At 35.2% G+C, this 14,864-nt stretch overlaps 1 protein-coding gene across 8 annotated transcripts in view; it reads right to left on the bottom strand.

Annotated features, from left to right (window-relative positions):
• The window catches only part of JAK2 (Janus kinase 2), an 84,471-nt gene that overhangs the window by 18,800 nt on the left and 50,807 nt on the right, over positions 1–14,864 (bottom strand). For all 8 annotated transcript variants that reach the window (XM_027634645.1, XM_027634643.1, XM_027634641.1 and 5 more), the window contains 10 exons: positions 13,646–13,964; positions 11,515–11,634; positions 9,012–9,169; positions 8,574–8,685; positions 6,721–6,907; positions 5,313–5,440; positions 4,666–4,800; positions 2,981–3,068; positions 787–914; positions 41–179 (listed from right to left, as the gene is read on the bottom strand). In XM_027634645.1, the coding sequence (XP_027490446.1) occupies positions 41–179; positions 787–914; positions 2,981–3,068; positions 4,666–4,800; positions 5,313–5,440; positions 6,721–6,907; positions 8,574–8,685; positions 9,012–9,169; positions 11,515–11,634; positions 13,646–13,964 (1,514 nt within the window). The remainder of the gene's footprint in view (positions 1–40; positions 180–786; positions 915–2,980; positions 3,069–4,665; positions 4,801–5,312; positions 5,441–6,720; positions 6,908–8,573; positions 8,686–9,011; positions 9,170–11,514; positions 11,635–13,645; positions 13,965–14,864) is intronic.

Genomic DNA, 14,864 nt, shown 5'->3' with positions numbered 1-14,864 from the left:
ATCAGAAGCACTGAACAAGAAAGCTGACACGAAGACTTACTGTCTCTTGGCAAAACTGTAATACTGATGCCAGGATCACTTAGTTTTATAAATGGAAGGCTTCCAGACTTCCTATCTTCCTCTCTGATAAGTAAGATGTTTTTTGCACAGACATTCCCATGAACAAGGCCTTTATCCTCCTATAAAAAGAAATGCATCTTTTACATTCCGACAAAAGAGGTCTTTTGGTGGAAGAGGTATGTAAAAACCAATACTGTGCAGCATGAGGGAAACATCAGCAAATTCATCAGTATTATCCATTAAAATTAATGTAAGAACATTTAAACTCTCTTAATGGAAAGACTCACCTAGTCACATACCCTGTTTTGGATAAATGGCCTTTATGTTGAATTAAACAGACTGTAAGGTTGGGACCTAATGCCCAAAAAGAATGTATCAGCAGTGTGAACAGTACAGTGTTTTCCCCTCCCACTGGGTAAGTAATAACACTATGAAGAAATAGTTTATATTCAGCATCATGAGAAGTCCAGAAAAGACTGATTCATGGGGAAAAAAGTAGAAAACATGTTTCTGGAAATGTGTTTTTATTTCATGGTAAAACATAGAGCATTAAAAAAGAATGGGACATTCAATTACACTTTGTGCAAGATATAAATCTGCCCTTGCCTAGGTGTATGCCTAGCCTATTTCAAATACCCTTCAGAGTTTGAAGATTTGGGGTAACAGCTCAGCCTTTCTACATGCATTAGTCCGAAACACTTGAATTAACAAAATTCAACTACTTACCAGAAAATGCATGGCTAATGCCAACTGTTTAGCTACTTCCAGCTTCCACAAAATATTGATAATGTTTTTGTTCTTTTTCAAATATGTGTCCAAGGATCCAAATTTTACATATTCTTGTACAAGGATGTCTGATTTATAATAGTAAAAAAAGTAACAATTAAAAAAACCAACAAAAAATAATGAAATTTCAGGACAGATTCATGACTCTTAATACCACTCTTTTTGATACCTTGTTGGTGATCTAACTGTAACTTTGAAGCTACATGACATCTGAGTATTGTCACAAATATTCCATGTTCTTTATACTTCTTCAGCGTGTGGAAGTTTACGTAATTTCGTCTCAAATGCAAAATTACTAGACTTAGTAGCTTTTAAAAATTAGGTAAAATACAATAAGCATCACTCTACCCTCACTTGAAAGGCAATAAATAATGTTATTACTGACAAAGCATAGTAGTATACAGCAGTGAGTCAAATACCATTCAAGTCATTCACTTCTCTGTTGTTTACAGTCTATATTCTTAGTGACAGATACAATGCTTTACTGACAAAAGACACTCTTCTTAAAAACAGACTAGTATTGGTACTAAATATATATGACATATGCCTCCATGCAGTCACCCAGCAAGTAACGCCAGAAACAAGATCCATTCAAAGCGATGAAGTGTTCTCTTCATCACTTTCTACACAACAATTTCAAATTACAGGACTGAACTCTTGCTCTCAGCTGCAAGATGCTCATATTGCAATAGTGAGCATTTCTTATTTAGTTTCTTATTTGAGCTCTAAAGACACTGGAAACTACTGGTACTATATTTGCCTGTAATAAATAAACTGATTTTTTAACAAATTCATTTTACAGACAGCAAATTTATTTTTTTTTGCAATTATGTGAAACAATTTTCATCAAATCTGTATGTCATGTAAACAACAGAATCAATAACAGCTGTTTCTTCCTACTTCTTAGTAACTAGCTCTTATTAAATTGTAATGTCTTTTGCCTTCAGAAACAGAACAATCTATAGAAGACAACCATGATCTAAAGGTGAAAAAAGTAACTATATATATATATAAATAATTATTTTTGTCAATTATAAACTTGATCTATCTGAAATTTTATATATAGTCCCTGTGTGGGGTACAGGGACTACAGAAATAGAAAAAAAACCCCTTGGGTTGTTTTTGTAAAGCTTGCACAAGTTCTTGGCCAAACATAGTGCTGTACCTCTTCCAGCCTTCTAAGAGAGGTAATTCCTGATACAGAACCCACGCTCTCTTTTGGAAATTCTTTCTCCCTAATGAAGGCAACCATCTACATAATATGATTACACAATTATTATAAAATGCTTTCTTTCATACAAATTTCTAATCATAGAAAAAAAAGGGTTTAGGGCAAACTGACATTTCTACCCAAAGACTGCGTGAAGAGGAAATACTGCCAAAGTGAGACCCAGCAGTGCATATTTGGAGATAGTATACATGAGCATATGAAAACCATTCAAAATAAAGATTTCATTACAAGACAGTATAAATGTAATTCAGGTGTTCTTAAAAAACTCCCCTTATAAATACACAGTCACAAGGCAGCTAAACTGAAAAGACATTCAACTTCTGCAGACAAGGAAAAGATTTTACTGCTGTTAATACTTTGTAGCGTTTTTGTTGAAGTAATAGGACCTCGTGTTTTCAAAATGGGACCTCTAAACCAAACTTCCCAAAGCTATATTTGTGCTCACAAAGTCAGCACATGTGTGGAAAAAGGTTGCAGTGTCCGATCACCGTAAATGAAGGTTTTTTTGGGTAGCCAAGCACTGCCCTTACTTGCTAACCACTCTTGATAAAACATAGGGGGTGGAACTTCTCTGGCATCTCAAAAACTTGTTTCAGAGGTTCAGCAAGACTTTTCAAATGTGAGATTCCTCAGACAGAACAGACATGACTCAGCCATTTACAGAGGTTACTATTCACAGACTGTAGTTAAGACAGTGTTTCCCTTTTCTTTGTTATCACATTAACTAGTTCTCAGATACCAAGAAGAATACTACTGCAGTGTAAACATGTACTGGCTGCCCAGCTGCTGTCTCTAATTGTTTTGTTTTGATGGTTCTTTTTCCCTGCTTTTCCCTGTTTTTTATTCACAGTCTAATGAGAGATGTATAAAATCACTATAAAAAGATAATTAATTTCTACTTACTCTCTTCTCCACATACGCAGACTCCATAATTTAACACCAGATGTTTGTAAGAAAGCTGGCTCATCATACTTGCTGCCTCAAAGAAGGACTTTTTGGTAGGGGAGAGAGTGAGAAAAAATAAATATCAGTGAAAACAAAGCCCTAAAATGCTAATAAATTTATTAAAATCATATGCATTTTTGAAAACATTTCAACTTCTATCTCATTGCAAAGACCCTATGTAACGTATTTTATATTGTTTGTTGTTGTTTTATGGAAGTTTTTGTTTGGTTGGTTTTTTTGTTTTGAATTTTCTCAGTTGTGGGGTTTTTTTGTCTAATTTTTTTTTCTAAGTAACTGATAATCCACATTCCAGATGGGTTAGCAATCTCTTTTTTTCTGCAGGCAGATGTATCTCAACATTTTAAAAAGAATTTTTTCTTCAATGTCAGTTAACTTTGAGAAGTTTACAACACACTATTCAGTTTCTAATTTATTCCGTCATAATGCACTATTCAGTTTCCAATTTATTTCTTTTTAGTATACTATTAAGTTAAAACACAAGTATTATATAATTCACTCATTATTGCAAGACCTTATCTAACTTTGTCAGGAAAGTTTCAAATGCTTATATTTCTTTAATAATTTTTTATTCTCTTCAGCAGTATCTCCAAATACACTTGTTTGTGTACTGATCATTCACCCAACAAAGCAAGGTGAAAATTAGCACATTTTTCCTTCAGAAATATTTTTATTTCTATACTCTCTGAGTTTTTAGTAACTGATTCCACTCAACTTTAAAATGCAAATATATTACCCATCTTATAAAATTATAATAGGTTTATGGTTTCTTTATTGTTTTCAATTGTCCAAAGTGTATGCCTGTACTGCTTATGAATATTAGCCATCTGAAATGTCTTTCTTTTTTGCTCACATTTTCATATAGATTTGTCTTAAGTAATTGAAAAGTTCAGTAAACAGTATACTGGTTCTCTTGGCTTGCTGTAAATACAGCTAGATTAATTAGGAATTTGTATCAATTATATATTTAAATAAACAATAAACAGCTATATGAAGTTACATTAATATAATAAACACTACTACATCTTGTGAAAGTCTGTAAAATAACGTACACAATCTTGGGCTCAATTACATCACCAGTGTATTAGTTTTTGCACAAAAGCATTTCAGGTTTGCTAACAGCTTCACTCAAAAAGTGGAAAGCTTCAGTGAATATGGGCGAATCTATATATGGCAAGTGTTTCTCATACGTAAATACTTCTGATTTTTTATTACTTGATCCAAAATGTTGATTTCACTGGAGAATCTGTATGACTCCAAAACACTAAAAACAGTTTATCCAAAGAAACTGATTTACCATAAATGCTTGGTCCCTCATCTGTATGCAATGTACTGGTTAAGACAATTCTGAGGCCATACCACCTCTTCCGTGGTAGTTGTATAACTAAACTGTTCTTCAGTTCTCAGTGGGTAGCTCTGAATTCTCTGATGGGTGGTGGGGAGAGGGGAAATAAAATACACAGGTGTATTTCCCAAAGTCAGTCTCAAATCCATACTCTCAGTTTGTCACAAGTCCAAGAATGAGCTTGGTTAAACAATACAGCACTCCACTATATAACAAATTTATTCTAAGAAAAGTAATGCTTTTGACAAATGTTATAGAAGTAATAGCACTAGACACCAACCTCAGAGTAGTTTCTATGCACTTTATCCAGCACCTTTAAAAGAACTTCAGTTTGATGGAGCTGGCCATAGTCTCCCACTTCTTTCCTTACACCTTTGAAAATCTTAGTAAATGTGCCCTGTCCAAGACTCTCCTCCTATAAGAAAATAAGGATACAGATGGGAAAAAAATCAGAAATATCTGCCTGTTTTGCAAAAGATCTCTTAAAAAAAAAATCCCTAATTAACATATATGTAAATCTTTAGAGGTGTGCTGGCTGTAGAGTCAAATTGATGGGAAAAGGAAGCAACTATATCAGAAACATCTTAAATCTTTGATTATTTCTTATTGATTCCTCAAGAATTTCAGAAAATAACTTGCTGCAAGAACCAGAGAGGAAGGAATTGATATTAAATATGTATTTAGATAGCTCTAGAAGCAAGCAACTGCTATCGCAGTCAAAAGGAAGCTTCTTAATTTTACAAAAGTAATTATTTGCATTGATGGAAAATGAAAATAAATATTTTGTTTCCGCAACTCTAAGAAAAGATCACAGCAAAATCTCCTGGCTCAGATAAGACTCTTTTAAAAAACACATACAGAGGTTTTTAAAACCTGGCATGTATTAAACCCAATATCTGCAGTAGAAAAAGCAACTAATGGACTTACAAATATCAAGTCCTCATTGCGGATTTTGTGAAAGACCATCTGATTGACATTGTTGTGTCTCTGTAGCGTAGGTGATGAAGGTACATCAGAAACACTATTGCTTCTGAAGACTAGGAGATTTGATTTATCTGGGAGAAGAAAGAGGAAAAGGAAAAACACACAAAATTTGTAAAATATAAAATTAAACCAATATAGTTTGAGAAGGATTAATGAGGGGTGGCTAATTCAACTCAAACAAGATATTACATCAAGAACAGTTTATTCAAAAAGCCACGCAGTATTTAATTTAATTCAAAGTCTGATATTTTCTAATCAGCAAAAGCATCTAGGTTCATCCACTTATTTTATGTTTTTTAAGTATTCCGACTTTTGACAAACATCCTGAAAATACTCCTACCTTCTTTCACATTTTAACTGCTGCTGTAATAACAACCAGGGATGGAAAAGGGGATGAAAGTCACCTTCTTTTAGATTACAGAGTAGAGCAGGTCTGATACTACAACTAAAGCTGAAAGGTATATCTTTGTGAGTATCTGGTAACACATGATAATATTTATTCAATAACTTATAATTCTGATGCATATACATTTTTGGTTTCATACTGAATAAGTCTACAAAATTATTCTCTATAATGTGCATACATATTTACTTGTTAAATCTTTTCAAAGGTTTTGAATCCATTAGCTATTTTCAGTCAAATTTGAGAGGGGTAGAAGTGATATCAAATAGTCTTTTGTCACAACTTTTTCTTTAAGTAGGGACTTTGATAGAGTCTAAGACTAACCAATATTAACTGTAAGTACTACTACTTAGAAGGGCAGATGTTAATAGAATTCATAAAAGAGAAAGATATTAAGAATATTAAAGGTAGGCAAAAAAATTTAACATGAAGTCAAGAAAAATCTACTCCTCAGGCAGAAGCTCTATTCCCTGTGTATTTTTCAGTGTTAAAAAGAAGCTGAAATCACAGCACAGCTTTGGCATAACTCAGTTAAGATGTTAACAATGACAGAAATTCACTGACATTATTGGTTCCATTGCTTATGAAACCATACTCAGTGATAAATGATACATTTAAGTACTCTTTCCTTCTCAAGACATGAACACACTCGACTAAAGAAGAAATGCTGCTGCACACAATCCACTTCAATTAAGAAACCAGTTTTACTTCTAATCATGAAACTGGCTACCATGGTTACTTCTGGAATACCATCTTATACCAAAATAAAATTTGGCAGGTACTGGGACTGAACACTATGACTAAAAAGACAAACAAATAGCTCAGTGAAATTTAAAAAAACCCACACAAACACAGGTATCTATCTGATAGTCATTTGTGTTAATTTATTTTTAAATCTTTAATCTAGAAGTTGGAAAGCCTTCTGCTTAGAAATAATATTTCTCTTACCTTTGGGTTTTGGAGGACAGCATTTGATGAACTGGAAAATTATGCTGTCTGAACGGACAGTTTCTGTCTGGTAACAGGTCAAGAGATCCTTCAGATTACTAAAACTTCTCTTTGTTCCACTAAGATTATATTCTCCATTCTCGTTCTTTGTAATTAAGCAATGCTTATAATCTGTAGTATTGTCACGCTGCAGAGATTTTTTTTCCATTAAAAATAAAATTGATTAATATTTAATATTTGAAAGCTTATTTAAATGTATAGCACTCTAATAATTAAAGAAAGAATGCTCCAGCAAAATATGACCATAATTTGTTATTTTGTTCTCACTATGTAATATTGATTCTGAGAAAACATGACTCTACTCCTATCACTGGAACTAGCATGCTGATGCTAGAGAAAAACAAATGTTAATGAAAGCTGCAAAGATGGAGCTGAGAAAACAGATAATGGATCCTAGGAAAAATCCTTCAGAGCTATTAATGAAAGCTTATTCACTCTGACATTGGGTAATATCAAAACAAAATTTTGTTGGAAGCAATAGCCCAAATGGTTCTGCTCCATGTTCTTTTGGCAGGCATTTGGAGATCTCAGCTATAGTTCTGTTTTTCTGTTATCTACAGTACAGTTCTAAGAAATTAGTTCCTAGCACAGATTTTGAATATGCACTGAATTATTCAATGAGTCTTGAAAAGATACCATTAAACATTTTTAAACAAGATAAGCTCTTAATAGTGCATTCCTGGTTCTTCACCTCAGTACTGCAGCAAATGTTCCAACAAAATCTGAATCTCAAAAGCCTTCCAATGACTTGTGCAAGACTCAGAACAAGGGAAGAAAACTTGGGGCCAAGTCACTTAAGGGCAATGGTAGGTTTTACTCACAAGCTTGACTCTCACTTTTTGCCTCAGAAACTGATATCTTGGTTTATAAAATTCCTTATCAAACACTTAATTGACTGGACATAACATTTCTGTGAAACTGATGTTTACTTCTTCATTCACACACCAACATTGTTTTCTCATTTTCAGAGATGTACATATCTCTGTCAGTATTAGCAAACACGCTAGCTTGCTGCACACCAGCAGGAAACCCCATGTCCTACCTTGCCTACTTAAAACCCCAAAGGTAGCTCTGTTAATGTAATTAAAGAGAAGCCCACCCTTGGAACAAGACCATGCAATTATGTATCAGCAATATTGAGGTATTGTCTTATCACTAACTGCAATGTCATGTAGGAGGGGTACTTCTCATTCTTTACCTATGTGAGAAGTGCATGCGTTTCCAGGGTGGCTTTCTCTCTAGCTAACACCACATCCTCAGAAAACCTGTGCTGACATAACAGCTGACAAATAATATTGCTGGCCCAGTACTGGGGATGGGGACAGGACCTGAACTCAGAAGAACTTGTGAAGGAGACACTCTTGGATAATCAACTCTGTCTAAGTCAGTCTTATTGGTGAGGGGGGAGGAGATATGCAGAAATCCTAGGGAAAAAAGACCCAACTAAAAAACCCAAATTTTAAAAAAATAAAATAAATCCATCAAACTGTTCCAGCTCCCAAATATTTACTACAGTGCCAAGACCCACGTCACCATCCCCAAGCTGTCTTCCCTCTTCCTGTCTTGGTCTCCTAGGCATATGGTATGTGCCATTAGCAATTCTTTACCAAACAAGCACTTTGATGTTGCTCACAAGACCCTGAAGTTTGGCCACTCTTACAGAAGTAGCTAAGAATACACACATGACACAAACATTCTGGAGGGAAAATTCAGAATCATTTACTGAACACCTCAGGCTTATCATTACATCATAATAAAGATTAAACAGGCACTATTTAAGATAGAATACAAACCTCTATAGCAAAGGTAAGGAAGTATTTTTTAAAATCTTTAGGACTGCAGCGAAGGACGTAGAAACCAGTCTGATTACCTGCTTTCTTCAGTTTACTGATAGCGAAGTCCATGCTATAGTAAAAAGAAAATGTTTAATATCGTATAATTTCAAAATCCAGGAATATCAGAGATTGGCTAATGAGCAATATTAATAAATACCTAATGTAACAACAATTCAAACTTGCAATTTTTTACAGTTTCCTTTAAATTAATCTTTTTCCCCTTTTATTTTTCAATATTTAGGGTGTTTGCTTATGTATTTTGCAATGTGAAAAAGTAAGAGGAAAAGCATTTTATGTTACATAAAAGCACATTTTAAGACGTCCATCACAGTTCACAGTCAACTAAAGCCCATCTTTCAAATATCACATTATTAAATTGCTAAAAAAATTACTTACAAAATTGGTCCATGACAGTTGCTTTGGATATTTTCCAGGACTGATGGTGGTGCTACTTCTTTACAGAGATAATGATGGGCATCTGCAGTTAATCTGTAATATCCATCAATTAATGATACAAAGGAGAGAGCTTCTCTTAATGACTGAAATTCAGCCTCCTGTTAAATTGACACAGAACAATGGTGGAGGGGGAGGAGAGAGAGAATTTAAATTTTTAGTTGGCAACAGAAAATTCCTGGATATGCTAGCAGTATAAAAGCTACACACATATGCATACATTAAAGATATGAATAAAAGTAGTTTTTAACGGCTGTTTGTATGTTCTACCTTCTTGTTGTCACTCAAAACTTTGTAACAATCTTCAATGTTCAAAATCAAACACAAACCAAACAAAACAGAAAAGACATGGATGCCCTATCCCTGGAAGGGGTTTTGAGCAACCTGGTCTACTGGAAAGTGTCCATGCCCATAGTGGGGGAGTTGGACCTAGATGATCTTCAAAGTCCCTTCCAACTCAAACAATCCATGATTCTATGAAATCTGCCATTAAAAAACCCCAAACATCTTACTCTAAATATATGAAACAGCAGGAGAATGCTGACATGAGAGAACATCTGAAAGGGAAAAACTGAGTAGATACAACTCAGCATGGCAGACACCTACTTGCACTGCCAACACAGTGTTTCTCTTCTTCCTAAAGGAAAGCCTTCATTTATCAAAGATTTATATTGACTGCCTTCAAGTAGCAAAGAAAAATCTCTAGAAAAGTACCTGCCTGAAAACCTAACTACTAGTCAGCAAAGCCTGGCATCCTGAGCTGGATCATAGAGAGAAGCTCACCTTTGACTACTAGAAAGACAGGTACACTGCATGGAAGCTGGGAGAAAAATAATGTGGGCAAAGGAAAATGGGTGTGGAAAAGGTCTATTCACAGTATAATGAACAGGTAAGAGCAGAGCAAAATTAAATCTGTCTGTATCAACATATTTATTACTGCAAATAAAGAAAAATAGAGAAGCATCTGCCATTTTCTGAGTCACCCTAGATTTCATTCAGTAAGTAGTGCAGCCCAACAGAGTGGGCTTTAGTATGTGCTGCGCTAGTTTCCCTGTGACAATGGGGACCCACTTAGCACTTGAAACCAATTCTTTGGCAAGTTCCTTGCTAGACAGCAATTAAAAAAGCTGGTACTTTTGAGCAGGTGCCAAGAATTCGGAGTCTTGAAACTCCTTATTAAGAGGAACTGGAAACAGCTGCAGCCTGTGGTGAAGACAATGGTGAGGCAGGCTGGGCCTCTGCAGCCCATGGAGGTCTACTGTGGAGCAGACATCCACCTGAAGCCCGTGCAGAACACCATGCCGGAGCATGTGGGTTTGCCTCAAGGAGGTAGTGACCCCATGGAAGCCTGCACTGAAACTTGTTTGTTTGCACTATGGAGCCACTACGGAGTTGTTCCTGGAGGACTGCAGCCCATGAAAGGGACCCACGCTGAAGCAGTTCATAAAGAACTGCAGTCTGTGGGAAGGATTCACGCTGGAGAAGTTTGTGGAGTGCTGTCCCCCCATGAGAGGGATCTCATGCTGGAGCAGGGAAAGTGTGTGAGGAAGGAGTGGTAAAGACAACACGTGATGAACTGACCACAACTCACATTCCCAACTTCCCGTGCCACTGATGGGGAGGAGGTAGAAAATCAAGAATAAAGTTAAGCCTGGGGTGAAGGGAGGTGGAAAGATGTTTATAAGATTTGGGTTTAATTCTCATTACCCTACTCTGAACTGATGGGCAATAAATTTAATTAATTTCCCTGAGTCAAGTCCTTTTTGCCCATGACAGTAACCAGTGAGTGATCTCTCCCTGTTCTTATCTCAACACATAAGCCTTTCTTTGTATTTTCTCTCCCCTATACAGCTGAGGGAGTGATTAGAGCAGCTTTGGAGGGCACCAGGCATCCAGCCAGGGTCAGTCAACCACACAACTCTGTTATACCTGCTGGAAAACCTGACTCAAGTGCAATGTTGGAGTTCAAACAAAAAACCTTTTACATTCGTGTATAAAACACTTTCTTAAGATCTTCTTCAAAGAATCTTAAACAGTAAAACCAATGAGCTTAATTTTGTCCCAATACTTGTGTATCATCATTCCTTCAGAGAAATTTGAAGCTTTTTTCTGTTGGTCTCTAGCAGAGAGCTTAGCATGATGCCATGGAAACAGTACACTTGAGAATTAAAACAACAGACACAGGTTCAAGACTCTAATAACAAAAGAATCAATCCGTATATCAGAAATTTTCCTCAGATATAAATATCCCTTTCCATACACAGAGCTTGAAATGCAGAAGACCTTTACTGTTCCAATACACCACTTATGCTGCCAAAATGCATTTAGTTCTACCTCATGCTTAATTAACACAGTATTTGGCTATAAAATACTACATACACAACAATCACACAAGTCTGCTCAAAGCAACATCTATTTGAAAGAACAGCAATCAAACTAAACAGACCAGATTCTTGCTGTCTTGTTTGTGAATAGTGACAATTCTTCTCTCACTGGAGCCTTCTTGGCTTGCTTGTTTAATGCTGACATCAATGATATCAGGAAAATCACAGTACGTTTGTAAATCCTGCAACAAATATTGGGTACATAATGTAGTAATAACATAAATGGCAATTAAAAAACCTCACCTATTTGCAGCATTGGAATTCCTACTATTCTGAACCTGTAAGCTGGCAACAAAACATTCAACATGCAATTACAAATAAATAAAGGAGTTTTGTGTTTATGGAACCATCACTAGGAATGTAACTCAAAGAATATACAGAGATCCAGGAACCATGAACAGAAATATCCATACATAGGTTTGACTTTTTACAATTGTACGTATTTTTTTCCTCTGTAGTATTTTGCAAGAATTAACAACGGAATATTTTGATTACTGTTTTGAGAGCTACAAAATCTGCTAGCAAAGAGATGGATTTAGTGTGAATGAAGAAACAGTAAGAGAAAGTTGTCCTATCAGCCATGGTCATCACTGACTAGGCAACTTGAAGAACAAATCCTAACTAAACAAAAATCTAAGATACTTTTTTTTTTGACAGCAAATACAGGTACTTTTTGATACTATGATATTCTGTACCACAACCTTCATTCTTTCACAAGTCAAATTACACTGTCATAAAAATCATACTTTGTTTTATTTTCAGTAGAACTTCAGGTGATAAGTAACAGCTTTAAATAAAGCTAGATTTATGTATCCAAAATTATTCTTCCTAAGCAAATAGATTTTATTCAAATCAGACTACCCCAATTAGACACATAAATCATCTCAAATGCACTGAAGTTTCTGATGCTTAATTTGTTCATCTGGTTGTTGAAAATGTGAACTTGAAGAATAAATTTCTTCCCAATTTACCCCACATATGTCATTCTATACAAATAAATAAAAATTTTGTTTCAATTCAACATCTTAATAAATGTTCATCAGTAAAGTTTGCTGAAACGAGAGTTATGATCACATTTACAAGCAGCCATACTGGTTCACTGGGTTTTCATAACCAACCTTATAAACAGTTTCTGTACCATTGAAAATATATGAAGTCTCTCTCAATAATGGAATGATAATATTTTTAATTATGAAAAAATAGTTTGGCAATCTCTATAGGAAAGATGATCTGCTTAAACACTACTGTAACTAAAGGCTTGGTTCCCAGGCCTAAACAGCATAGTATGCATGAATTGTGTACAAATTATCTAAGAACACTACACTTTAAAAAACCTGGGTATGTAATCAGATTTATTTTTGTTAACCATTAAAAAAAACCTCCAGCATATATTATCTTTACAAATTATTACAGCACACGGTAAAAAACAACCTTTTGTAGTTTGGTCTTGACTGCTATATATTATGAATAAAAAGTAGCAAACAGATGCATTTATTTTGGAAAACTCACATGTGCTCCCTTTTGCATTTACTTTTACCTTTGGGAAATTCCTGCACTCTCAATGTATACTACTATAAGTTTGTATCATGTTTTGGTAAACTCAACATAATGAACAGTCATGATGGGAAGTCACACACAAAAGAAATAATACTGTTAAATAAAAATGCAGCAGTACGTGATTACTAACACTTATAGGAACCATTTAGCATTTAATTCCTGAACAAAGACTAGATGGATTCTGCAGTCACAGAAATGTCACTTTAAATTTGCTAACTCAGACACTGGTAGGAGTCTAGCTGCACCAGAAAAGAGGTACAGGGAAATTCATCTGGTGTTTGGAGTCTTTAAATCCCTTCTTTCAAAGAGAATGTGAGGAATTTGTGCATTTTATTATACCTGGGGCAGGGTCATTACTTTTCCACATTTTTTACAGTCATGAAGGTCCAGCACAATTTTTTGTATGTCAAGCACTGAACTATTACATGACTTTCTTCTAATACTTCAATAAAGAACTAATTTTAAAATCCTGCACTGTTTAAGACAATATGTTTCTGTGATCCTCAGCCATATGGAAATTGTATCATTACTGTGAAGTACCAAATTTACTTGGGGTAAATTAGAACTTCTAACATAAGCTAATTACTCTGTTGTATGACAAACTGCACAGTTATTAAAATAATTCTAAAAACTTACCTGCTCTGCAAGTGTCTCACAGTCTTTAAGTTTTCCTCTTGAACACTGAATTCCACCATTTCCAGTTATGACAATGGTTGCAAAGCTTTCCTCTCCAGGACCTCCACCAGGTTCTTTTACTTCAAAAACCTCTGAATAGAAGGCAGACTGAAGGGTTTCCAGATTTATAAGATACTTAAGTTTCAAGTTTCTGGCAGTAGCTTTACACTGGCCAAACTGTTGTATAAATTTGCGGAACCTGTACCTTATTCTTTTTCGTGTCAAAATGTGGTAGTCTTGGATTTTTGCTCGCACACATTTAGGTAAAAATGTTTTGTAGCTGTGAATACATAAGCAGAAAAAAACTACTGATTTTATCCATTAAATACAGCAAAGATCATTACTTCTGTGCTAAACAAGTCAACATGAAAATATCTTTTCCTCTAAATGTACCCTTATTTTTTAAACTGTAGGATAACAAGGATCCTTCAATCTATAGTATGCTCCTTCAAATACAGCCCTGTGTTTTCTTCCATTTTTCCCTTTTCCAGTTGCAACATATATTACATAATGCATTTTCCATAAATCCAGAGATGTCTATTCTTTTGTTAGTTCAGTTTTGAGGTAAGGCAGCAGAAGTTACACAGTTGCTTGGTTTGGTATAGAAGCTGGAAAGACAATACTGCACAGGTAGATGCAACTATATTGACAAAGGACAAATTTCTTGGTAGAATACAACACTGTGGTTGGTTATCACTGAAGTTCCTATATCACAGTCCACAGTTTTTATCAAGAAGCAAAAGAATTGCAGTTAATAGCTGCAACAAGCTGGCTAATTCGTTGTCTCATTCTGGTTTTATCTCTTCCTGCTAGGTCTCATTAAAAGACAAACATCAAGCATTAAGTACCAAGCAGGGACAAAATTAACTCAGCTAGAGTAGAAACTCATTAGGTTGATACACCAAAGTGAATTGGATAAACTCAAGCAAGTTCAGCATAGATCTGCACAAAACAGTTAAGAGCCTGGAGCACATGACATGAGAGAGGAGGCGTATGGGAGCCTGAGTTACTAAGCCTGGAAAAAAGAAGGCTCAAGTAGGGTGTTCTACTAATTGTCTTCAAACAACGGACAGTTACGGAAAAGACCGAATTACAGTTCTCAGATCTGCACAGTGAAAGAACAAGAGGCAACAGAGGATTATCAGTATCACAAAGGAAACTCATTAGATACAGAAAAAAA

The sequence above is a fragment of the Corapipo altera genome, unplaced genomic scaffold (genome assembly GCF_003945725.1).
Source record: "Corapipo altera isolate COAL_440 unplaced genomic scaffold, ASM394572v1 61411, whole genome shotgun sequence".
Taxonomy (NCBI): Eukaryota; Metazoa; Chordata; class Aves; order Passeriformes; family Pipridae; genus Corapipo; species Corapipo altera.
The sequence above is the reverse complement of the archived record's forward strand: the minus strand, read 5'-3'. Positions and strand labels throughout refer to the sequence as shown.